The following is a 27227-nucleotide window of genomic DNA, read 5'->3' on the forward strand; positions in this document are numbered from 1 at the left end:
ACTATTCAAAAAGAAGGAACAAATTTCAAACATTTATTGCTTTCACACTGAAAAAGATAGAAACCCAGTTCCAACGTTCCTGGAAAGAGAAAAGTTCAAATTTTTATGCATTCAGTGTGAGCACCATGTGTTGTGCTACAAATATCATAACAGTGACTCATTTTCTGGCACACACAAAGCAGCTGGTCTCTTGTTATCGAATTCACAGCTTCAACAATGCAATGCAACTTTCAAGGGGGTCAGGCATAGGGGGAGATAAAAACACAATCTATGCACATCTGACGTTATCCGAAGGACACAATTCCAGGACGCTGGAGTGGAAGAGGAGGAGCAGAAGATGAAATTCATCACTGGTGACCTCCCAGATCTCTAGACCTCTCATTTTGTGACTTATCTGTGGAGATGAGTGAAAGACCGCGTTTTTATCCCCCATATGCCTGACACTCCTGAAGGTCTGCTAGCATCACATTGCTGAAGATGTGAATTTGATAACAAGAGACCAGCTGCTTTGTGTGTGCCAGGAAATGAGTCACCATTTTGATATTTGTAGCCAAATACGTGGTGCTCACACTGAATGCATAAAAATTTGAACTTTTCTCTTTCCAGGAACATTGGAACTGTGTTTCTATCTTTTGTAGTTTGAAAGCAATAATGTTTGAAACGTGTTCCTTCTTTTTGAATAGTCCTGTATGACAGAATCAACTAAAATAGGAATAGGTCAGAGAAATGAACTCATTTCCATTACACCCGAGGCCTTCTGCCTAGCTTAGGGTAAAATGTGAAATTTGGCAAATTCTTCCATTTTGATGATTATGTGGAAGCCTGCTGAGCCCTGACAAATTTTTGTGTTCCAGGTTGCGAGGACGAAGGATGATGGTGAAGCAGCAGCAGCAGCAGAAGAAGAAGAAGAATAAGACGAAGAAGAAATGTTTCCATCTTTGTCTCCAGAAGTGGCAAACATGTACATCCTCAGAATTTAAATAGCTTGTGTATTATTGCACAGCAGAGTAATTTTATTGTGCAGGTTTAAAATTCTGTTAAAACTCTACCAGGCTAGCCTTGAACAGAGTAGGCGAGTACTGGGCTGATGCGCGAATCAATATGTGAAAGTAGTTTACTGCCAATGCAATTGACAACACAATGGGACACACAGAAAGGCAAGCACTGTTGTGCTCCTTTTTAAGGAACCAGGAAACTTCACCGCCCGAGAGCCACTACAAAATCAAACATGGACAGTAAAGAACCAAGCTCGCGACCCACAATCATCACTGGATTACCAGGAGCAGACTCTGCCCCTTAATTGGCGGGGTTTTCAGAGCTCAAGAACACATTCTGTCATGCTGCCTTTCTGTGTATATCAGTAGAACCAGACAGAATGACAGTTCATTACGATCCAGTGAATCCACAAGACACTGACTGACGAAGGGCAGTCTGCTTAATTTTTGGTGAGTAAACCATTAATTCAACTTTCATGACTCCGCTTTTATTAGTCAAAATTATTGTTAAATTGAACTCAAGTGTTTTAACTTTTTCTAAAGACTAACTCCAAATTATACAGTCTACTGTACTGCAATCCTTTCTACATATTACTGTTGCCATTAACTGAATTGCTTATCAACCACAAAGATAAGAGTTACAGCAGAAAAATATCAGCTGCTAATGAATTATGCTTAAATGAGGCAATACGAGGTGGAAAAATACACTGAACACTGTGAAATTTACTACAAAAGTTGGGACAAACTCGACATTAACAATGTACAGAGTCATGTTATGAGTAGTATAATGACCGAAGAACAACTACTGCCAGATAAAATTGGTTGTTACAGTGATATGAAAACAAATCATGTTGAGAGAAAGAATTTTACTCTCGTAGAAGACACTATCAAAGAAATACTCACAAAGCAATAAACAGGCCATGGTATGTATAGGACACCAAATTTTTGTGCTACCTGTCCTGCAGTTTATCCTAAACATGGATAACCTTCATGACAAAATTACAGAGCACACAATGGATATTAGTCGTTTAATTTGTGCAATGGCTCTTGCAGGTACAAGAATATCTCTCTCTCTCTCTCTCTCTCTCTCTCTGTCTGTCTGTCTGTCTGTCTGTGTGTGTGATTGCGGGGCGGGGGGGGGGATGCAAATGTTAGTATAAACACTTGCATTTGAATTATCCAGTAATATTTGAAGCTGAATACAGCTATTGTTTTAGATTAATTAATAATATGGAATTTGCATTGTTCATCCATTTCTTGAAGTGGACATCAATTTGAAGATATGTTTGAGCACCTGTCCTTTACAAAGATGGAGGTGGCATGCACTTCCCTTTTTCCCCACCTGCAAAGTAATTTAGCCTAATCCAAACTGATCTACAAAAGCACTGCCACTGATCAAAACAATAAGCAACAGAAAATTCTACAGTCCAACTGACTAAACCTAAAACCTTTTATTCTAAAAAAGCTCGATACCTGCCATGAAGTCACCATGGCTTACAACCCCTTAATAGCCCAATGTACATCATAGCCCTTGCACAACTATATTTCGACTGAGTAAGTATACTAACCTGTATCGCCTTCATACATTTCATGTCAAACCCTCAATTTTCACTTACTGTATTCAAAACCCAGAAAACTGAATAAGCACCAACTTCAAACTACTTGCGGTTTTTATTTATTCATGGAATAATTTAACTTTGGCCTGAATTCTGGCAGTATCAAAGCAGCTCATCTTTCCACTTGTACATTAGGTAATAACTGGCTTTCAATATTCAACATGATGTAGCTATAACCTTCATGTTTTGAAAGAGAGTAAACTCCGAATGGAGTCGGTAACATTGTCGTCATCGCCCAAAACCGAAGTGTTCTAACATTATTGACTGATATAGGTATCTCTTCCGCAGATTTCATTCTGTAGACTAAATATACTGAGCACAGTTGTTTTTTTTTTTTTAATTGTAATTAGGGATGTTGTTGTGGTCTTCAGTCCTGAGACTGGTTTGATGCAGCTCTCCATGCTACTCTATCCTGTGCAAGCTGCTTCATCTCCCAGTACTTACTGCAACCTACATCCTTCTGAATCTGCTTAGTGTATTGATCTCTTGGTCTCCCTCTACGATTTTTACCCTTCACGTTGCCCTCCAATGCTAAATTTGTGATCCCTTGATGCCTCAAAACATGTCCTACCAACCGATCCCTTCTTCTAGTCAAGTTGTGCCACAAACTTCACTTCTCCCTAATCCTATTCAATACCTCCTCATTAGTTATGTGATCTACCCACCTTATCTTCAGCATTCTTCTGTAGCACCACATTTAGAAAGCTTCTATTCTCTTCTTGTCCGAACTGGTTATCGTCCATGTTTCACTTCCATACATGGCAACACTCCATACAAATACTTTCAGAAACGACTTCCTGACACTTAAATCTATACTCGATGTTAACAAATTTCTCTTCTTCAGAAACTATTTCCTTGCCATTGCCAGTCTACATTTTGTATCCTCTCTACTTCGACCATCATCAGTTATTTTACTCCCTAAATAGCAAAACTCCTTTACTACTTTAAGTGTCATTTCCTAATCTAATTCCCTCAGCATCACCCGACTTAATTCGACTACATTCCATTATCCTCGTTTTGCTTTTGTTGATGTTCATCTTATATCATCCTTTCAAGACACTGTCCATTCCGTTCAACTGCTCTTCCAAGTCCTTTGCTGTCTCTGACAGAATTACAATGTCATCGGCAAACCTCAAAGTTTTTACTTCTTCTCCATAAATTTTAATACCTACTCCGAATTTTTCTTTTGTTTCCTTTACTGCTTGCTCAATATACAGATTGAATAACATCAGGGAGAGGCTACAACCCTGTCTCACTCCTTTCCCAACCACTGCTTCCCTTTCATGCCCCTCGACTCTTATAACTGCCATCTGGTTTCTGTACAAATTGTAAATAGCCTTTCGCTCCCTGTATTTTACCCCTGCCACCTTCAGAATTTGAAAGAGAGTATTCCAGTTAACGTTGTCAAAAGCTTTCTCTAAGTCTACAAATGCTAGAAACGTAGGTTTGCCTTTTCTTAATCTTTCTTCTAAGATAAGTCGTAAAGTTAGTATTGCCTCACGTGTTCCAACATTTCTACGGAATCCAAACTGATCCTCCCCGAGGTCCACTTCTACCAGTTTTTCCATTCGTCTGTAAAGAATTCGCGTTAGTATTTTGCAGCTGTGACTTATTAAACTGATAGTTCTGTAATTTTCACATCTGTCAACACCTGCTTTCTTTGGGATTGGAATTATTAAATTGTTCTTGAAGTCTGAGGGTATTTCGCCTGTCTCATACATCTTGCTCACCAGATGGTAGAGTTTTGTCATGACTGGCTCTCCCAAGGCCATCAGTAGTTCTAATGGAATGTTGTCTACTCCCGGGGTCTTGTTTCGACTCAGGTCTTTCAGTGCTCTGTCAAACTCTTCACGCAGTATCTTATCTCCCATTTCATCTTCATCTACATCCTCTTCCATTTCCATAATATTGTCCTCAAGTACATCGCCCTTGTATAAACCCTCTATATACTCCTTCCACCTTTCTGCCTTCCTTACTAGTGTAGCGGTCTGGCCAAAAATTTTCTATCAAACATTCATTTTCTTGGATACACCGAGAAGATAATATGTAATCTTTCTTACTTGTTATTCCTGTTAGTTGTTTATTTCCACTCTGGTAGTCTGAATCTATGGATTTTGCTGCTAATTATAACAACGCTGATCATTCGCAAAACCAATCAATCACCTAAACAAACAGCGATTGACATTCACCCATTCGGCTTTATTCCGCTCAGCTCGTATAGCCCCCCGTCTCCTCCTGTCTGCAGGAAATTTTATTTCTAGATGCAACAGGATTCCCCTGGCAGAGACATGACGTACACTATACATGCATTTAAAAATCAACTTATGTTCCATTCAGAAATAAACTTAGAATATGCTCACAAATTTTCAAAAACCAACTGTGACACGTTTCAAAATCAGATGAATAACCGATAGACCAACGTGCGCTGGATACTAGGCCCTTTGTGAAACAAGGCTTTTTCTCAAGAATATGAATTCTTGCCGAACGGGGCAGATACCCCAGTTTGCCCCCACTGAAACTGCCAGCTCACGCGCGCCACTAAAAGTTTTCCTGGGTAGCATCTTGCTGCTACTGATTATACAGCTAACAGCCACACTCCTGTAGCCAGAAATGGGAGAAGGTACTGCACATGTGCAACTCAACTGCACATGCGCATGAGCCCGCTTGCAACTGCTCAAACGAATCTAATGTAAGCCGGCCACTGTGGCCGAGCGGTTCTAGGCATTTCAGTCCAGAACCACGCGGCTGCTACCGTCGCAGGTTCGAATCCTGCTTCGGGCACGGATGTGTGTGATGTCCTCATATGTTAAGTCCCATAGTGCTTAGAGCCATTTGAACCGTCTAATGTAAACAGTTGTGACGTCACGCTCATCGAGGCAATTTGTTGTTATGAAGCATTGCACGGTCTTCCTAAAGTCTTAGACACATTTTGCTGTTGGCAGATGCTTGTACGAGCACTGTGTTTTGTTGTTGTGTATGGTGCATTTCCTTTGCAACTTAAGTTTTATTTTCATTTTTCTTTCTCTCGTTCATGTTTTATGGCTGCAATATTATTCTGCAGTAGTGGGATACAGTAATATCCTTTGTTAGAGTATTGTTTCTTACTAGTCAAAATTACAAAAATTTAACTGAAAACTAAAACAAAACAAAAAAATTCTCTAAATTCTAAAAAATTCCCTGGTTTTTCCCAGATCTCGCGGGCCGTATACACCCTGTATGCCGTATACACCCTGTATGTCTCCATGTTTTTCAAAATGTGTTCACTATCATCACCGAAAATTCCTTTTGCCATAATAAAGGATCCACAATTAAGTGACTTCAACTTACAATACACATAATATTGTGATCTGCCAACACCAAATTTCCCAAAACCATTGCACAAACTTTTACAAATTGATATGTTTAGGGGAGACCTTTAATGCAGTACATCAGTTAAACTGTATATTTTAATAATACCCAAGAATAAATATGGAAACTTCCAAATACGGCATTAACTGCACACTACCAAATCAAAATGGTGCTTGCTTTCTATGATTCTATTAGCCAATCCCAGCACAATAAGACTTCATGCAAACGTGTTTCTGGTAGTAAATGAGAACACAAAGAATGTTTGTATCAGTATTTGTTAAATATAATATTTTGAAATGGAGTTTGTTGTGGGAGCTTGATATGTGGCACAGACTAAGTATATAGAGGAGGAGGGGAGGGGGTGCTAATGGAAGTGGGGCACATTGTATACGAGAATGTGGACGTAAGTGAGTGCACAGAATATGATTTACAGGGAGATAAGTATTTTCAGTTAGTGATGGTAGCCCGGTAAAAATGTTTGACAAGGATATTTTGAAGGTTAGGAAGGTGATAGGTAAGACAGTGTGGTTTGGGAAAGATATTATAGAAAGATGATTTCATTTTATGTTTTGAGTTAAGAAACTCACAAGTGCTGGTGGAATAACCTTGAGACAGGTTGGTTTGGGAAGGATATTATAGAAAGATGATTTCATTTTATGTTTTGAGTTAAGAAACTCACAAGTGCTGGTGGAATAACCTTGAGACAGGTACAGTCTGGGGGTAATGGTTATCAACAGTCATTTCAGAGAGAGATTGACGTATGAGCAATGTTTAATCAAGGGTATAAGTGGTTTGGTTTCAAAGGGGGGGGGGGGGGGGGGGGGGGCTTGTCTTGGGTTGGATAACGTAGAAACCATAGGGTACTGTTGGCTGTGCCACAGGTGCCACAGAATTTTTTAGATATCTTCTCCTGAAAGATTAAGTAGTTATGGAAATGCACTACGTGATCAAAACTATCTGGACACCTGGCTGAAAACAACTTTCAAGTTTGTGGCGCCCTCCATTGGTAATGCTGGAATTTCATATGGTGTGGCACACCCCTAGCCTTGATGACAGCTTCCACTCTTGCAGGCATATGTTCAACCAGGTGCTGGAAAGTTTCTTGGGGAATGGCAACCCATTCTTCAGAGTGCTGCACTGAGGAGAGGTATCTATGTCAGCTGGTGAGGGCTGGCATGAAGTTGGTGTTCCCAAAACATCCCAAAGGTGTTCTATACATTCAGGTCAGGACTCTGTGCTGGCCAGCATATTACAGGGATGTTATTGTCTTGTAACCACTCCCCCACAGGCTGTCCATTATGAACAGGTGTTCGATCGTGTTGAAAGATGCAATCACCATCCCCGAATTATTCTTCAACAGTGGGAACAAGAAGGTGCTTAAAACATCAGTGTAGGCCTGTGCTGTGATAGTGCCATGCGAAACAACAAGGGGTGCAAGCCCCCTCCATGAAAAACCGACCACACCATAACACGACCGCCTCCAAATTTTGCTGTTGGCAATACCCAACGCTGACAGATAATGTAGTGTTGGCAGAAGAGCCAACACCATGTTGCTAGAGGAGGCCGAAATGCATGCGTTAAGCTCACGCAGACTGGCGTGAGGTCTGGAACAGTTAAAGGAGTTATACTATGAAGAAAAGAACGTAGCGGCTGGAATACTTAACTTTAATCCATAATTGGAGAACATCGCTCTTGTTTATACATAATTACAATCTCAATATAAACTGGTAATGGCGCCTTGCTAGGTCGTAGCAAATGACGTAGCTGAAGGCTATGCTAACTATCGTCTCGGCAAATGAGAGCGTATTTGTCAGTGTAGCATCGATAGCAAAGTCTGCTGTACAACTGGGGCGAGTGCTAGGAAGTCTCTCAAGACCTGCCGTGTGGCGGCGCTCGGTCTGCAATCACTGACAGTGGCGACACGCGGGTCCGACGTATACTAATGGACCGCGGCCGATTTAAAGGCTATCACCTGGCAAGTGTGGTGTCTGGCGGTGACACCACAGATAATGTTCACCGGGCATTTGCCATACCACACCCTGCCATCGGATCACCATATTGTATACTGTGGTTCGTCACTCCACACAATGTTTTTCCACTGTTCAATCCGTCTATTACACATTACAACCCTCTTCAACAGTTGGCGGTTTCTGTCAGTCAATAGACGAGATCGGCCTGTATGCTTTTCTGCTGTACGTGTCCCTTCACATTTCCACTTCAATATCATATCAGAAACAGTGGACCTAGGAATGTTTAGGAGTGTAGAAATCTCACATATAGATGTATGACAGAAGTGACACCCAATAACTTGACCACGTTTGAAGTCCTCCAGTTCTGCGGAGCACCTCATTCTGCTTTCTCATGATGTCTAATGACTACTGAGGTTGCTGATATGGAGTACCTGGCAGTAGGTGGCAGCACAATGCACTTAACATGAACAACATATATTTTAGGGGGTGTCCGGATACTTTTGATCACATAGTGCATTTATAATTGATCAGGCATAAAAGAACGTAGCAGCAGGGCTTCAAGTTAGGACCCGCACAATTCTTCCCAGTTAGATGATTTGTACACTAGGAAGTAATCTGTTTTCCACACCACATCCAATGGAATAAAATTCTCCCTCTAGAGAGTCATCACTAGCACTGTTTTCAGTAGAAAAACTACTTACTGGCTGCCAAGAATTGCAAACTGTCTTTCTCATGTGTATAAGCAGTAGTGCCAGAACTTCCAGAAGTGGGCCAAAAATTATACATGTGTGATAAAGACGATAAGCATGGAGCACATCTGACCTTTAACAAGACCATGTGATGCCACCTTCCAACTGTCACTTCTACCTCACTACAACAAGCAATTGTCATTCTATATTTGCTCCATGTCCACAACCTGCTCCCATATCCCCTAAGAATGTAGCTAAGATTGAGATTGTTACTATGTAAATCTATCTTGCCAGCCTAAAATCAAATCCCAATAGTTTGTCACAAGTAAAATAGATTATTTCCCCTCCAAATGGTACTTCAAAGATGTTGTCCAGCCCTTCATACTCTACAGCATAACACATGTCCAAGTTTTGTTACACAAATTTTATCAAAACTTAGAGACTTAGTTTACATTAATTATATATTTTACTTGTTATCAGAATGGGAAACTTTAAAATGCACAAAACAATTTGCAGAACTTCAATATCATTTCACATACAATACAGCCATTGAAAGTGGAAATGCCATAAAAAACGTGAGGCACATTCTACACAAAAATTTGTTCTACTTAGTACAGTATTTCTTCATTGAGTTAAATTTGAGATGACAGAAAAGGGTACTGATTACATCTATCACAATTATAACCAACAGTCCACAATACTTATTGCACAGTGGAACAGGGTGTATATGACCCGGAACCACCAGAATATCCAGAAATTTTTTTATCTGTGAGAAAACAGGGAAAAACCTGAGAACTTTTTAGAATTACGGAAAATTTTTCATTGTTTTAGTTTTCAGTTAAATTTTTGTAACCGACTGGTAAAAACTAATCTTCTAACAAAGGATATTACTGTATCTGACTACTGCAGAATAATACTGCAGCAATAAAACTTGAATGACAAGAAAAAAAAACCCAAAAATAAAACTTAAGTTGCCAAGGAAATGCGCCATATACAGCAACAAAACTCGGTGCTCATATAAGCGTCTGCCAACAGAAAAATGTGTCAAAGGCCACACACACACACACACACACACACACACACACACACACACACACACACACACATCCATCCGCACATACACAGACACAAGCAGAAATGTCTGCTTGTGTCTGTGCGGATGGATATGTGTGTGTGTGTCCGAGTGTATACCTGTCCTTTTTTCCCCCTAAGGTAAGTCTTTCCGCTCCCGGGATTGGAATGACTCCTTACCCTCTCCCTTAAAATCCACATCCTTTCGTCTTTCCCTCTCCTTCCCTCTTTCCTGATGAAGCAACAGTTTGTTGCAAAAGCTTGAATTTTGTGTGTATGATTGTTGTTTGATTGTGTGTCTATCGACCTGCCAGCACTTTCGTTTGGTAAGTCACATCATCTTTGTTTTAGATATATTTTTCCCACGTGGAACGTTTCTGGAAGTATAGATTAACTTTTGGTATTGCTCTAGCTGTCGTCGTGAAGGGTTAATGCTCAACATGTGTAACAACTAGACACATCAGTTGTTTTACGTAATTCACGTAAATAAAAGTTTTTGCTCATTAAAAAAATTAAGAAAATCAGTCTTCCTGAAAACTGACGTTCAGAATATGATACATTTAGCCACTGACATGAATTAAGAACTTTTGAATAGTAAATATAACAACTAAATTTCCATCACCAATGTGTAGTTATTTAACATTTTATGTTTTTGAACTTTTCTGTCATTTTTACCCCAATTGATGGTACATGAGCAAACTCGCAAATCAATTTAAGAATAAACAGTACACACCACAGATGTCTCAGTATGTATGCATTGCCTGTATTAGTGATAATTAGGAGCCCAAACATGTCAAAATTACTTACAATTACATCTTTCATCTTGACCAACACTTCTTTTGCTAGGTCCTCAAGGCGAGTCCTCTTTTCTCGACATACACTTATTATTTTTTCTGCTTCTTTAACCTCCTTTTCCATCTCTTCTATTTTCTTCTTACTTTTTTCAGCATTCCTGGTGAAAAAAAAAAAGAACATAACAATTTTGATGAGTCAACTCAAACACAGTATCTGTAAATAGGACAAAATTAATTTTAACTTCTTGCAGGTTCATTATGTACAAGGTGCACTAATCTTTTATTCAGCCAAAATAAATACAATACATAAAAAATTGGAACCTGATATTCTTCACATTAATTCATGAGATACTAAGATATTTGTGACTTGCAGAGCAATCTACGGGGTTAGGTTCGTAAAGAAGGACTGATGGGTGAATGGCCTGGAGCTATGAGAGGAAGGTATGGCAAGGGAAATGGGTGTAAATTTGAGGAGCTGGCACAACGAAGAGCCAGTTTACCCATCTGCAAAGCATGGGTAGTTGCATATTGCACACTGTGATATAGAGTGATGGTTGGGGAGGAAGGGAGCAGAACAGTCTCTAGGAGACTGCCTGAATGATGCGGATGAAATGCAGATTGAATTTGTGCGGAAATGGGAGTGAATTAGTGGGGAGTAGGAAGCTAATTGAAACTCGGGGGAGGAAGTGCAGGTGGGGGCAGCAGATGTGATGCCAGAAGAATGTCTTAAAGCATGAAATTTTACACGTGTGGTGGCGACAGGTGAACAGGATTGCATGAGTTAAGAAACGGCAACCGAGTTAACAATCCATATTCTCTAACCAACTTCTTACTCTGATATCACCTTAGATTGTATACCAAATAATCTACCATAGCTTATGCTACCTCTTATCACCATGAAAAGAGGGAAGCTCCCCAAAACCCATCTCATTCCTCAAAGATATCTTCACCCAAAGAGATCCATTCCTATGCCACACTCACTTCCACGCTTACCACTTTAGTATCTGTATCAAAGACCCAGATGCAAGACAATCTCACAGTACATCCTATGACAAAATGCAAGTCATACACCAACTCCACTGCAGCCTTTTCCATGCCAGCTGTCCCGTATAAATGAGCACAGGCAAGAGTGACGACTCAAGGCGTAGTCATTGGGGATTAAGCACAGTCGTGGAGCAACAGAGTGAGGTGATTATTCTGCTTATTCTTATAGCTCATTTGAAAGCCCTTGTTCTCATCTTTTCAATAAATTTTTCACTTTTTCCAAAAATTACATATTTCAAATGTTACTAATATTCAAAAGTTTCCTGTTCCAGAATGTTTTAATCTTAAAACGTACTGCCTTTCAAAATTCAGTATCATAACCACACAGCTAATTTTTGTGTGTCCAAAAATGCAAGTACCTATTAATTTAATATTATCCATCAAAGACATCAGGTAACCTGTTGTGTTTTCACACAGGTAATTGATAACATTTAACCTTATTTCTATCCTTCATACAGCTTAACAATGCATTTCGAGAGAGAATGCTCTCATCATCTGGTTGTAAAAATTTAACTCACTGGGTTAAAACACTAAAAAGTTTACCAACACAAGTAGTGCATTCCTAAAACAAAAGAGAATAAAAATACATTGGACAGCAGGTCATCTTACATTAAAATTTTCGACTTCGGCCAGTTGCCAGTCCCATCTCACTCTGCACTCTACACCACATTGCGTCCTGCTGATCTGCTGCGGTCTCAAAGAATGTAATGTTGACACTTTTGCTGAGGTCAGGGAGTAGTAGTAGTACTGACATGTCCACAGTATTACTGCATAATGCAGCTACTGGCTCAGTCACAATGCTGTTCTGTTAGTCGCCTACTTTTCCTCATTTCCTATGTCTATGATTTAAAGCTTCTAGCTATTTCCTCAAAGTGGTATTTCAAATCTATAATTATGTATCTGAATTAAAGAATTCATTGAGAAATCTTGTCTGTTGTCTTTTCCTTGCATGTTCAGTATATTGTGATGTTTCTTTTCACGAATGGCAATCTCTAATTCTTCCAGGAGGTCTAGTTGCCCCCTTTCTTTTCTATGTGCAAGTATTCCAAGTCGTATTCCTTTCCTTTAAGGGGAAGTGGGTGGCCCATTTCATGTACATGCTCCAAAACAGCTGATTTGTCGATAGTTACTTAATACGAATGCATCTATGTTCCTTGCATCTGATCGAAAATTTTCTTTCTGTTCATCAATACTTTTCATCACAGGATGCACACTGAATTTGATACACTCCTGATCTTTCAAACTTACTCAGTAGAAAGTAAGGACAGTATAGATTGCGTCTTATTGTAAAGACGACATGCTAAGTTGCAGACAGGCACAATTAAGAGACATTTACACTTTAGCTTCCAGCCACAGCCTTAATCAGAAAAAGGAAAGACACATTTAAGCACATGCACTCTAACACCAACTGGGGTGGGGAGGGAGGTGGGAGGAGTGGGGCCAAAGCAGTGGAGGTGGAGGGGGTGCAGGTGGAGGGAGGGGGGGGGGGGGGCTGCTGTCTGGCAGAATGTGCAGGGACTAGACTGCCAACAGCCACTGCTTGGTGAGCTTAAGGGGCATGGATGTAGGGAAAACAGACTGAAAAAGGAGAGGAGCAGGCAAAGATGGGTTGGTTGCTGTCAGAGAATGGCATGCAAAGAGGTTGGGAGACAAGAATATGAGGGAGGTGATGGACAGATGGGGTGGAGACTGTTGGGTGGAGAGTGTGAGAACAGTATGTTACAGTAAGCTGAGACTGGAATAATTTCTGGAATGTAGAACGTGTTGCGAGGATAACACCCACGTATGCCATTCACAAAAGCTGGTGGTGGTGGGAAGGATCCAGATTCTTCCCCATCCGAGATACTTTCCAACCTTCCCAAAGTGGTCTTCCATCACTTAACTTACCTCCATAACATCCTAGTCTATTCCTATGCCACTCCCAATCCCAACCGCTTGCCACAAGGATCATATTTCTGTGGAAGACCCGCCCCGTCCGTCCGTCCACCCAGCACTTTCTATTCCAGTCCTGCCCCCATCAAAGGCTGGGCCACTTGTGAAAGCAGCCATTTTATACACCAGCTCTGCTGCAATTATTGCCCAGCTCTTTATATTGGTATTACTGCCAACCAGCTGTCTCCCAGGATGAATGGCCACCACCAAACTGGGACCAAGAGCGAAGCAGACCACCTTGTGGTAGAACAGCAGCTTAACATAACATGCTTGATTTTAATGGCTGCTTCACTACCCAACCCATCTGGAACCTTCCCTCCACCACCAGTTTTTCTGAGCTGCACACTGCACATGTGCGAATTATTCTTACAACACATTCTCCACTCCCGAAATTATCTCTGCCTCAATCTACGGTAACATACTGTTCCCACACCCTCTGTCCAACAGTTTCCATCCCCTCCACCCATTACGTCCCCCCTATTCTTATCTCCCACCCTCTGTCAACACACACAACCATTTTTTCCCCATTCATCTCCTTTTTCAGCCTGTTTTCTCCGCTTTCCTAGCCCACAGCCTCCCAACACTTTGCCTGTTGGCACTGTAGTCCCTGCACACTCCACCAGACAGCACTCCCCCGTCCCCCACTTGTACACTTCTATCCCTTCCCTGCCCCCTCCAGACTGCTGCTTCTATTCCATGTGACAGTTGCATGTTGCATTCTGGACCGAGCTGCTGGGGTTGGCAGTTGTTATTGTAAGTGAGCTTGCTTGTGTGAATGAATGGTGTATGTTCCTCTCTTTTTCTGATGAAGGCTGTGGCTGAAAGTGTCTTATGTGCCTGTCCACAACTTAAAATGTCATCTTTATGATAAATAGCAATCTATCCTGGAGCTTTATTTTAACAATGTGCAGTTTAAATAAGGTTCGCCATTTTTTGCGAGTGTTTTCTGGAACGCAACATAGCAACCATTCCCATTTTTTCATTAAGTAAATTTTTTCTGTTCTTATTACTTTTGTGAAGAAATTTATTAACCATATCTACTTTATAACTGTTGCTAACTGCTATCTTTTTAACGTTTACTTCTTTTCCCTCTTCCCACTTCACTTCATGGCGTGTTGACAGCCCTGTGCACTAAACTACAGAACACAGCTACTTTATATGCCTGTGGATGACATGAATCATTAATAATTGCAGCAAGAAGATAAATCTTTGAAATCTGACCATGCTATCATGGGTAGAATTGGTTACTATGAATGTTACACGGACAATACTCCCTGTTGACTGTTCTGAAGAAGATACAGAAGAAATATGAAAAGGTTCAACAACACCTATAGCATAAAAAAAATGAAAGAAAGTTTATCATGAAGCACGAAATTGATGTTGTTTGTTGTTGTGGTCTTCAGTCCTGAGACTGGTTTGATGCAGCTCTCCATGCTACTGTATCCTGTGCAAGCTTTTTCATCTCCCAGTACCTACTGCAACCTACATCCTTCTGAATCTGCTTAGTGTATTCATCTCTTGGTCTCCCTCTACGATTTTTACCCTCCACACTGCCCTCCAATACTAAATTGGTGATCCCTTGATGCCTCAGAACATGTCCTACCAACCGATCCCTTCTTCTGGTCAAGTTGTGCCACAAACTTCTCTTCTCCCCAATCCTATTCAATACTTCCTCGTTAGTTATGTGATCTACCCATCTAATCTTCAGCATTCTTCTGTAGCACCAATTTGAAATTCTTCAATTTGAAAATTAAAAGATAGAGCAGTCAGCATGCACTTTTCATTTATAGGATGCCCAGATCTGATGCTGTGATTGCTAATGATTCATGTCATCCACAGGCTTATAAAGAAGCTGTCTTCCGTAGTTTATTGCACAGGCCAGCCAACATGCCAATGAGGAGGAAGGATAGGGAGACTGAGGTAAATATCATTAAGTAGATAGCAGTCAAACATGATTATAAAGTAAATATGATTAAAAATAAGTTAAGAAGAAAAGAAGTTAATAAGAGAAGAAAGAATATCACTATCAGTCCAAAGTTTTTGACAACCATTCAAAACTATGACTGTGGTTAAAAAATGGGTTTTGTTTTGAATACTCTATCATACCCCTGTTCTAATAACAAAACAAGTACAAACATGCAAAGGCTAAGCATCTCTATTGCGTATTTGACTGGTTGTTTTGCATAGAGGTGCACTGATGAGTATACGAAACAACACTGACATGCCGTTACCCAAGATGGATCCATTCGAACAAAGCTCATTCCTTTAAATGTGAACATTTTATGTTAGGCTTTACAGTGACTGTTATCGACATTAAATGAGACAAGTTTACTGTTGCCAGTCACTGTTTGTTTATCTCCACAACACGTTTCGAAGGGTTAAACCTCTATCATCACGTGGATTTACATTTGTTAGTATGAAGTGTGTGTAGTGTGTTAAGATTTTTTTGAGGAAGTTAGGGCACTGTCTAGTGGAGAAACAAAACACTATTTTAGAACTGGTTTTCGGTTTCTTTTGTCAGAAAACTAAAATTATATCAAACCGTTAAAATAAAATACGTAAAATCAAGTACCTCCAGTGGTCACAGGTTTCTTTCACTGTTTTAACACATCACACGTAAACTGTCATTCTGTAAACAAATATGGCCTCTGGAAACTATTAGGTGCAAGGATCATATAGCAGGAGAGGAACATTATCACTAAGTACAAAGAATATATGTCTTAACAATTTTATTACAGAATAAATTTTGAAGGATTTTGGGTACCTTTGTTTTGAGGTGTTGAATACATGCGTTGGAATAAATATTTCGGGTGGTATACAGCCAATGTGATTATTGCACTTTAAGTTCGCAACATGTCACCTGATTATATAAACAAATATGAAGTTTAAGCTATATTAACTTGATAAAATCGCATTTAAATACCACTTAAGGTTCCTACTAAGCAATTCAAGGAAAACACAGAAAATCTAAATTTGAATGGGCACATGGGGATATGAAACTTGCTGCTCCTGACCTGAAAACAAGTTCAGTCCTTTCACTGCATCACATTGCTTGGTATTACATCAAGCATGACATCATCAATTTGACAACATCAATTTCAGTATCTGCTTCATAGCCTGTATCATCCCAAACACGTCCTAGTCTTGCAATCTCTTAATAATCTCTCTTAGTTCCCATACTGCACCCTCTTCTGATACTCACCCCCTTCCTTCCTATTGCCACTAGCTTGTTATTCACCTCTACTTCATTCTGGTCCCCTCTAAGTTCAATTTAAGGATCCAATTCTTCAGCCGATTACCACAAGAATACTAGCAAGCAGACAAATTGATAAAACTCAGGAAAGGGACAGTACGTCAATGGAAGATGTATAAGAATAAGAAGAATTAAAAATGTGGGAAGAGCAGGAGTCAGCAGACCACCGAGCAAGGGGAGCCATAGGTCCGCTTGGTTGAAGCAGGCAACGGGGCACCCCTCCAACCCCTGAAGCAACCAATGAGGCTTATGTGCCCTACCTCACAGAGATCAGTAGAAACCACCTCCACAGGTAACACACAAAACCAGGTCAGCCACTTCGGTGTCATCCACTAGAACCAGCGGCATCGTGTCAGCAAATTTAAGTTTTCACACTAAGATGGTCAAATTAAGGCAGTCCAGTAGAATGTGGGCCACAGTCAGAAAGGCACCACACCGACAGTGGGGCAGATCCTCACATCGTATGAAGTGGCCATGGATCAGCCGAGTGTGACCTATGCAAAGGTGACAACAGTAGATTCCCTGTGAGAAGCACAAATGGAAGACTATCACGTGGTCGCAGTCTCTTTATTGCTTGCAGTTTGTTCAGAGAAACTAGGGCACACCATTCCATGTTCAAGCCTATAACGATTGATGGCACAGAGTCAACCGGTGGTCTGGGTCCTGTATACCCACCTCCAAAGTTGGCATACTGGTAGCCAACTTTGCCAACTGCTCATCACGATCATTCCCTGGGATCCCAACGTGACCTGGGGTCTAGACAAAGATGACTGACCATCCAACTTAGTGGAGGTCAGAAAGAAGATCCTGGATAGTCGCAACCAATGGCTGTCAAGGTATCACATGTCAATAGCCTGTAGACTACTCAGGCAATCACTGCAGATTAAGAATGTCTTGCCAGTGCAAGAACAAATGCGACTGAGGGCTCAAGCAATAGTCTCCAGCCCTGCAGTGAATACACTGCATCCGTTGGGCAGGGAGCATAGTTCACTGCATCTTGTATGTGTGTAGGCAAAACCGGTTCATTCGTCAACTGTAGACCCCAGTCTCCGCACGTGGACTGCTCACAGGGCTGGTCCAAAAGGCATTTGTCAGAAGCCTAACACCACAATGGTGTATCGGGTCCAGCATCCACAATGCTGAAGGTGATGCCAAAGCAAGTGTAAGACTCCTATAATCAAAATGGGACAGAATCAGAGCATTGCAATGCCGCAAAAGTGTGGAGTGATCTGCACCCCAGCTGGTGTTACTGATAGAATGCAGAGTATTAAAGTGCGACTAGCACATTGGCATAAGTTGGAAAAGATGCAGATGCTGAGCATTGAAGCCCAGTCCCAAAAAGCGATAAGACTCCACCACATTGAGCGACTGGTCATCGAGGTTTTGGCTGTGGATGGTCAGTACGATGGTAACAGAAGTACATGATGCATGTGTGAGTCTGAAAAGCAGAAGCCGTGAGTGAGAGCCCAGAACTGTGCCATTCATCTGGCACTCTCCTACTGTCTATGTTCAGCAACACCCACAGTGCAGGTGCAATAATAAATGCAAAAATCATCACCATACAGGAAGGGTGACACTGCAGACCTCACAGATGCAGCTAGAGCATTGATTCAGCCACTAGAAAAAGGTGCAAACCCAATAAATAGCCCTGCAGGTCCCCATTCCCTTGTATTTTGGAGGAGGAGGAGGAGGAGGAGGAGGAGGAGGAGGAGTGTGGGGTGATGGTGTGCTGTGGTAAGCACCTATTTGAACCCGCGAAGTACAGTTTGACAAGAAGTTCCTGGCAAAAATCGGAAACGGGCTCCTGAGACCACACTGATGTAGGGTAAAGAGGACGTTATGCCTTGTGGTGCCATAAGCCTTCTGCAAGTCTAAGACAGTGACAAAGCATTTATGCTGGTGAAAAGCTGACCAGATAACAGATTCCAGGCAGAGCAAAGTGTCAGCAGTAAAACAGCATCGGCAAAAACTGCCCTGGGATGGAGTGCACAGAAATTCAAGGTACCAATACAGCCACCAGCTCACCATACATTAACGCAACTTGTGGAGAACATTAATGAGACTTATTGGGTGAAATCTGTTCTTCTCAAGATGGTGTTTTCCCAATTCTCGTACCAGGATAATCATGTTTCCTTGCCACTGAGATGAGAGATTACCCCACCTCTAGATACAGTTGAAATTTGCAGGGACATTATGTTGGCAATTCACCAATAGGTGTATGAGTATTTGGCTGTGGATGTAGTCTGGCTCTAGAGCCATGTCGGGGCAAAAGAGCTAGCGCAATGAGGTATTCCCACTCATTAAACTGCACATTATGTGGCTACAGTGATGGGTAATGAAAAGTAAGTGAATTCGCTCACCCTGCTGTTTGAGGACAGAAACTGCATACTAAAATTCTACACATGTGGGGAACTTGTGTCCACAGACAAGTTGAACCTTTGTCCAAACCTGTGAAGGAGGGGTACACAGTCCAGTGGTAGTAACATACCATTCCCAGCATTCTTTTCAATCATTTTATTAGGTAGCACACTTGTTCACAAAGCCATTTAAAGACAATGAGGTGCTCCGCCAATGGATGTTGCTTACAGCATTAGAGAGCTCCCATGTGTGGTCTCTAATGGCCATGGTGATTTTTGAAGTCCACCACCAAGGTACTGTCTTCTGACATGGGGGACCCTAAGGAACAACGGGTCACTAAGTCTGCAACTGATAGAATGGCTACAGTTCCGCTCTAGAAAGCTGAATCAATACTACCATGTGGCACAGTGCTAAGGACGATGGTAGAGGCAAAGACATCCCAGTCAGTACTGCTGAGAGCCCGTCCGGATCGAAGCCCACACGAGTGATCCTGAGGGAGGGACAGGACAAATGGAAAATGATCACTGTCACAAACGTCATCATGGACACTCCAAAGGATGGAGAGAAGACCAGGGCTGCAAATGGAGTGCTCAATGGCCAAATAAGATCCATATACCACACTGAAGTGTGCAGGGGCACCAGTATTAGAAAGAGAAACATCAAGCTCTGTGACCAAAGTTTTGATAGCTTTACCATGGCCAGTGGTTGTAGTTCCTCACTGCAAGGGACTGTGGGTGTAGAAGTCACCCAAAATATGGAAGGGGGGGAGTCAAGAAATCAGTGCAAACAACGCATTTTGGGGCACCTCATCATCAGGAGGGAGATACACATTACAGACTGTAAAAACCAGAGATATCCACACAACAGTCACATCCTCCGAATTCGTACAGAGTGGCACGTGTTCACTGCAGGTAGGGTCCAGAACATATATGCAAACTACACCCAATGCTCTCTCATAGCCAGCTGTGTTCTTAAAATACCTGACAGCCATGGAGAGAAGGTGTTTACAATAGAGGGCAATGCAGAAAGCAGGGGAATGCATAGGAGACATCGTAACTCAGCCAGGTGGTGAAAAAACCTACAGTTCCTGTAGAGCATTATGCTACTGATATCCAGTGAACGTGGGAAGGGTCAAGGAGGCATGTCATGCTCCAGAAATGCCTGCTGCCACCAGTAGCAAGGACACAATATTAATACACATCGGTTCTGTAGCAGATTGTGTGGGGAGATCCAGTGCCACAGGGCCACTAAGAACTCTCCCTTAGGTACAGTGTAGGAACATGCAAGGTCCAATGCCATGGGGAACTGCAGAACATGCTGTTTCTTGGCAGTATTCTTTTCGGCCCTCTTCTCCTTTCACGATTTTGATGTCTATGAGAGCTTGTTTGCTCTAGCTTCAAGGACAGAAAAGGAATGCAAAGCCATGTGATCAGCAACCTGCAGTTCCTTCAGTCACGGGCTGGAATTCAGTTGCAGATAAGCAGAATCCAGGGAGGAAGCATCCCAAAGGAACTCCATTCTGGTGAGATGCCAGAGAAGGACATTGCTTCTTGGCTGGGGGTTGGGGATCAACATCCACAGTGGGTGGGAAGTCAACACACTGGAAGTAGGTGTGGGGGGAGGGGTGCACCCAACCAGCAGAAAAGTGAGTGTAGTTGAGAGGCCCTGAGGGTTCAATGTGAAATGGTGACGTACTGTCACTAGAGAGAATGACGACTTAGCCGTAGCAAATGTTATCGTCTCACATAGAGGATGCAGACGATTTTATTTCTTATTGACTTCTTTGTAAGTCAGTCAGTCAGCCAGCCATCTTTTGTTGTGTTCTCTTCAAAAGATAGTGCACTCCAGTGAATAGGGGAATGGTTGACACAGACATAGGAAGCAGCACAAGGCATGTCCATGTGCAACAAATGTCCACAGTCCCTATACATGGAGCTCTGCCATTACAACATGAAGGCTTGTGCCTAAATCTCATGCATTTGAAGCACAACATAGGAGGAGAACATGGTTTCACATCGCAATGATACACCACCACCTTGACCTTTTCAGACTGTGAATCACCTTCAAATGGCAAAATGAAGACACCAGTATCAACCCTATTGTTTTTCGGTCCCACTAGACATGATTGGTTGGTTCGTTGGTTGGTTTAAAAGGGGGGAAGGGACTAAACTGTGAGGTCATCGTTCTCTTGTTCACAGTAGAACAATTGCCCAAAGGAAAGAAGAAAACAAAGACGACATATGTCACAATAACAGGAGAAAGGAAGAACCAGGAGAATGACAGGAGGACAACAAACACTACAATGGGCCAAACAGGACAAGAAAACCACAGACACGCAAGAAAAAAGAAGAGATCAAAAACAAGAAAGCAGATTACCATGGCTGGCTGACCATTAGAATAAAAAAGAAGCCAGCCACTCTGCAACACATTAAAACCTTCACCCTAAAAGCCCTAGGGTGGAGGACACAGAGGGACAAAGGACATGCGCTACAACTCGCATCAAATGATAAAACCCACCCTCACGAACAAAACGTAAAACTAAAGCTGCTGTTGAGTCATTGTCATCCAACACCAAACGTAGGGTGCTGGGAAAGTTAAAAGTCCACTGCAGAGCAGCTACAAGTGGGCAGTCCAGCAAGAGGTGGACGACTGTCATTTGGGAGCCACAGCGAAACTGAGGTGGGTCCTCGCGACGGAGGAGGTAACCATATATGAGTCACATATGGCCAATGCGGAGCCAACAAAGGACAACTGATTCCCTGCGAGAAGCCAGCAGGGAAGACTTCCACACATTCGCACTCTCCTTAATGACATGCAGTCTGTTGTGCATACTGTTATGCCACTCTGTCTCCCAAAGCCGAAAAACCTTGCGGCATAAGACAGAATGCAGGTCAGTTTCAGAGATGCCCATCACCAGGATCAGTTTCCACGTAGCCTGTTTGGCCAGCCTGCCAGCAAGTTTGTTGCCTGGGATTCTGGTGTGTCCTGGGGTCCACACAAACACCACTGAATGACTGGACCGTTGAAGGGCAGAGATGGACTCCTGGAAGTTCGCTACCAAAGGATGGCGACGATAGCACTGGTCGATAGCTTGCAAGCTGCACAGGTAGTCAGAATAGAGAAGAAACGACTCACCGGAACACGAACAGAAACAGGTAATGAAGTACACGAGATATGGCCACTAGCTCTGCATTGAATACACTGCAGCCAAGGAATGCTGTTCAATATGGCCTCTGTGGACATACGCGAAGTCAACATTACCATCAACCATCAACCCTCCTGTGTAAACAATTTCAGAGTCCTGAAACACGTCAAGAATCGAGAGGAAGTGACAACAGAAAGTGGCAGGATTAATTAAGTCCTTATGGCCATGCAAATGATCCAGAATGGACCTCAATTAGACGTGGTAAAAGGAAGGACTCCAGTTCGGAGAGAAGGGATCGCACGTGAATCACAATCGTGGGCCCTGATCTGGGCCCCCGATGCGGGAGATGAACTGCTGCGGATTGGAAAAGGAAATGGTAACTCGGATGCTCAGGGGAACTACAATGTGTGCAACATAACTAGTAAGCAGTTGTGCACGTTAGATCTGCAATGGAGAGACTCCGGCCTCCACAAGGACACTTGTCACAGGACTAGTTCTAAAAGCTCCTGTTTCAAGGTGAACACCACTGTGGTGCACTGGGTCAAGTGAATGCAACGCTGAGGGTGCCACCGAACTGAAAAACAGACTCCCATTGTCAAGGTGGGATAGACCAAGGGTTCTGTAGAGCTGCAGCAGCGTAGAGTGATCTGCACCCAGTTGGTGTTGCTAAGGCAGCGGAGTGCATTGAGGTGCTGCCAGCACTCTCGCTTAAACTGACTAAGGTGAGGTAGCCAAGTCAATTGGGTGTCTAAAACCAGTCCTAAGAATCGGTACGTCTCTTATTACAGGGAGCGGATCATCTTTAAGGTAAAGCGCTGGTTCCGGATGAATAGTACTAAGCCGACGGAAGTATGTGAGACACACACATACTGCTGCTAGGCCATTAGTGGCCACTAAAAATAGTGATACACTCAATAGGGAGTCCTGCGGAACGCCATCCTCCTGAATACGGGGAAACTATGGGAGGCACCAACTAGGACACCGAAAGAAAGGAGCGACAGGAAGTTTTGGATAAAAATCGGGAGTGGGCCCCGAAGATCCCACTCATACAATGTGGCAAGGATATGTTGTTGCCAAGTCGTGTCACATGCTTTACGCAAGCCAAAGAAGATGGAATCCAGGTATTGGCGTCTGGAAAAGGCTGTTCAGATGGCAGACTTGTTCTCGAGCCATTGCGATGGAAAGATGCCATTGTACCAGATCCGGTTGAAGATGACAAGGAAATATCACTTGTAGTCAGACGAGGAATGTTTAATCATTTGACTGTGCATCCGATCCGGCCTAGTAGCTGTGTCGGGGCTATGTGTAAGGGTGCTGAGGAGCTCCCATTCCGTATATGGGGCGTTATAGGGCTCACTGTGGTGTGTAGTGAACGAGATGATTTTCTTTCCATTCACCATTTGAGGGTGCAAAAGGTTTTTCTTTCCATTCACCATTTGAGGGTGCGAAAGGTTGGGGGGTAGTTCTCCGACGCAGAGGCTCAAGCATAGTTCCCAGCACAGTGCTCGGCAATTGCGTCTGTGTTGGCAGAGAGTATACCATTGATGTTAACACCAGGGACACCTGTTGGGGTCTGGTACCCAAAAAGGTGTCTGATCGTCGACCAAATTTGGGAAGGTGACTTAAGGAACCTAATGGTCAACACATACCTCTCCCCACACTCTTGTTTCTGTCATTTTTGAAGCACGGGCACGGAGCTGCTTAAAGGCTATTAGGTGCTCTAGGGAAGGGTGCCACTTATGTTGCTGTAGAGCTCGCCGATGCTCTTTAATTGCCTCAGTGACTTCCAGTGACCACCAATGGACTGCCTTTAGCCAGGGGCACCCTAGAGAACAAGGGATCGCATTTTCCGCCACAGCAAATATTGTTGTAGTGACATGCTCAATCACAACATCAATGGCGGTTTTAGGGCGCACAACTTCAATGGTCATTAGCGCCCTGACTACGTTAAGAATGCACCGCGAGGCACAAGTTTAAAACAACAACTAAAAGGGAAAACACGATAAAAGACAGACTGACAGGCATAGGATTAAAAAACAGCATCATCAAATGTCCTTAGAGAGGTTTGTCAAATTGATAAAACGAAGAACATGAGCAGCTGCTCGTGGGTCATCCGCTAAAATGGCATCTAAAGTACATGGCAAGTTAAGATCTAGACGCAGTGTGTTAAAATCCGGACAGGACATTAAAATGTGGCGGACCGTCAGCAATTGCCCACATGGGCAGAACGGCGCCGGCGCAGCCGTCAGCAGATGGCGATGGCTGAACCGGCAGTGTCCAATGCGTAACCGGGCCAAAACGACCTCCTCCCGCCGAGAAGGGCGGGAGGAGGACGTCCAAGCCGCGGGAAGAGGTTTCAAGGCCCGAAGCTTGTTGTCTGTAAGTGCAGCCCAATCGGCATGCCACAGCGATAAAATGCGCCGACAAATAACCCTGCTACAATCTGATGAAGGGACACAACAAGAAGCTGTCCGAGGCTGGAGGACCGCAGCCTTGGCCGCGGCATCTGCAGCTTCGTTCCCAGGGATACCGACATGGCCAGGGACCCACATAAAGCTAACCGGAGAACCGACGTCCACCAGCTGCTGAAGAGAGCGTTGGATCCGGTGCACCAAAGGGTGAACCGGATACGGATCACTGAGACTCTGGATGGCACTCAGGGAATCGGAGCAGAGGACATAAGCAGAATGTCGGTGGCGGCAGATGTAAAGAACAGCCTGGTAGAGGGCAAAGATCTCAGCTGTGAAGACCGAACAATGGCCATGGAACCGGTATTTGAAACTTTGTGCCCTGACAATAAAAGAACACCCGACCCCGTCATTGGTCTTGGAGCCATCTGTATAAATGAAGGTCATATTGATGAACTTCGAATGAAGTTCAACAAAACGGGAGTGGTAGACCGAACCGGGGGTAACCTCTTTTGGGAGCGAGCTGAGGTCAAGGTGAACGTGGACCTGAGCCTGGAGCCAAAGTGGCGTGTGGCTCTCGCCCACTCGAAAGGTTGCAGGGAGTGAAAAATTAAGGTGTTGAAGGAGGCGACGAAAGCAAACTCCATGGGGTAGCAGGGCAGAGACATACAACCCGTATTGACGGTCGAGAGAGTCGTCAAAAAAGGAACGATAAGACGGGTGGTCAGGCATTGACAGTAGCCGACAGGCATACTGGCAAAGCAGTATATCGCGCCGGTAGTTGAGTGGCAATTCGCCAGCGTCAGCATGAAGACTCTCTACGGGACTAGTATAAAACGCTCCGATCGCAAGTCGTAAACCCCGATGTTGTATGGAGTTGAGGCGGCGTAAGATGGATGGCCGTGCAGAGGAGTATACGAAGCTCCCATAATCCAGCTTGGAGCGGACGATCGACCGATATAGACGAAGCAGGACGGTTCGATCTGCTCCCCACGACATACCACTGAGAACACGGAGGACATTTAAAGAACGGGTACAACGGGCAGCCAAATATGACACATGTGGAGACCAGCTAAGTTTCCTGTCAAATGTAAGACCTAAAAATTTTGTTGTCTCCATGATTGGGAGAGCAACGGGACCGAGTCGTAAGGACGGTGGGAGAAACTCTTTGTAGCGCCAGAAGTTAATACAGACCGTCTTCTCGGCAGAAAAACAGAAGCCATTGGCGACACTCCAGGAGTAAAGACGGTCAAGAGAACGCTGAAGACAGCGCTCCAGGACACGTGTACACTGCGCGCTGCAATAGATGGTAAAATCGTCCACGAAAAGGGAGCCTGATACATCAGCTGGGAGGCAATTCATTATTGGATTGATCGCGATGGCGAAGACAGCGACGCTCAAAACTGAGCCCTGTGGCACCCCATTCTCCTGGCGAAAGGTGTTTTTTTTTTTTTTTTGTTTGTGGTTTTAGGGCGCAAAACTTCTATGGTCATTAGCGCCCAGCCCGTGACATAGAAAACAGGAAAAAAACGAAATTTAAAATCAGCAGCAATGGAAACAAAGTCAGAAAATTTGAGGAACTAAAGGCAGAAGGAATGCTTAAAAGTCCACTATAGAAAGGGGTTGGTTGTCCCCCAAAAAAAAGCTTCAAATGACTGACGTCATTTCACTGTCACTAATAAACTGTAGAACGCGGTCAGCTGAGCGCGTGTCATCTGCTAAAATCGACGATAGATCAGGCGATAGCTGTAGACGGGAGCGTAACGGATTAAAATAGGGGCATTCAATTAAAAGGTGTCTGACCGTCCACAGCTGAGAGCAGTGGGGACAGAGTGGGGGAGGATCACCGCTTAAAAGATGTCGATGACTAAAAAGACAGTGCCCTATCCGGAGTCGAGCTAAAATTACCTCCTCCCGACGACGCGTTCGGGAGGAAGAGGTCCAAGCGCAAGGAAGGGCTTTCACTTCCCGCAATTTATTGTGGGGAAGTGTTGACCAATGCGCATGCCATAAATGAGTGACTTGGCGACATAAACCGCTCCGTAGATCGGTAAACGGAAGAGACTGAAGAGCTGGCCGAGGAAGAGAGACTGCAGCCTTGGCCGCTATATCGGCCGCCTCATTTCCACAGATACCAGCGTGTCCCGGGAGCCAGAGGAACGCCACTGAGACGCCCCCCAGGTGGAGCAAGCGCAGACAGTCCTGAATCCGGTGGACCAGAGGGTGCACAGGGTAAAGAGCTTGGAGACTTAGGAGAGAGCTGAGAGAATCTGAGCAGATTACGTACTGTATCCGCTGATGGCGGCGGATGTAGTGGACAGCCTGGAGAACAGCGTAAAGCTCCGCAGTATAAACCGAACACTGGTCGGGAAGCCGAAAGTGATTTGGGGTGTCGCCAACAATATAGGCACTCCCTACACCTAACGATGTTTTCGAGCCATCGGTGTAAATAAATGTGGCTTCCGTCATTTGTGCACATAGAGCAGCAAATGCCCGACGGTAAACAAGTGTAGGGGTACCATCCTTGGGAAATTGACATAGGTCTCTGATCAAGTCGATCCGGGGACGGTGCCAAGGCGGTGCTGTACCCCAAGTTGTCAAGAA

General features: G+C 43.4%; 1 protein-coding gene across 1 annotated transcript in view; it reads right to left on the reverse strand.

Annotated features, from left to right (window-relative positions):
* Positions 1-27227, reverse strand: part of LOC126471446 (structural maintenance of chromosomes protein 4-like) — a 252910-nt gene that overhangs the window by 41321 nt on the left and 184362 nt on the right. Inside the window, exon 16 of the mRNA XM_050099628.1 lies at positions 10497-10641. Within this exon, the coding sequence (XP_049955585.1) occupies positions 10497-10641 (145 nt within the window). The remainder of the gene's footprint in view (positions 1-10496; positions 10642-27227) is intronic.

The sequence above is a fragment of the Schistocerca serialis genome, chromosome 3 (genome assembly GCF_023864345.2).
Source record: "Schistocerca serialis cubense isolate TAMUIC-IGC-003099 chromosome 3, iqSchSeri2.2, whole genome shotgun sequence".
NCBI lineage: Eukaryota > Metazoa > Arthropoda > Insecta > Orthoptera > Acrididae > Schistocerca > Schistocerca serialis.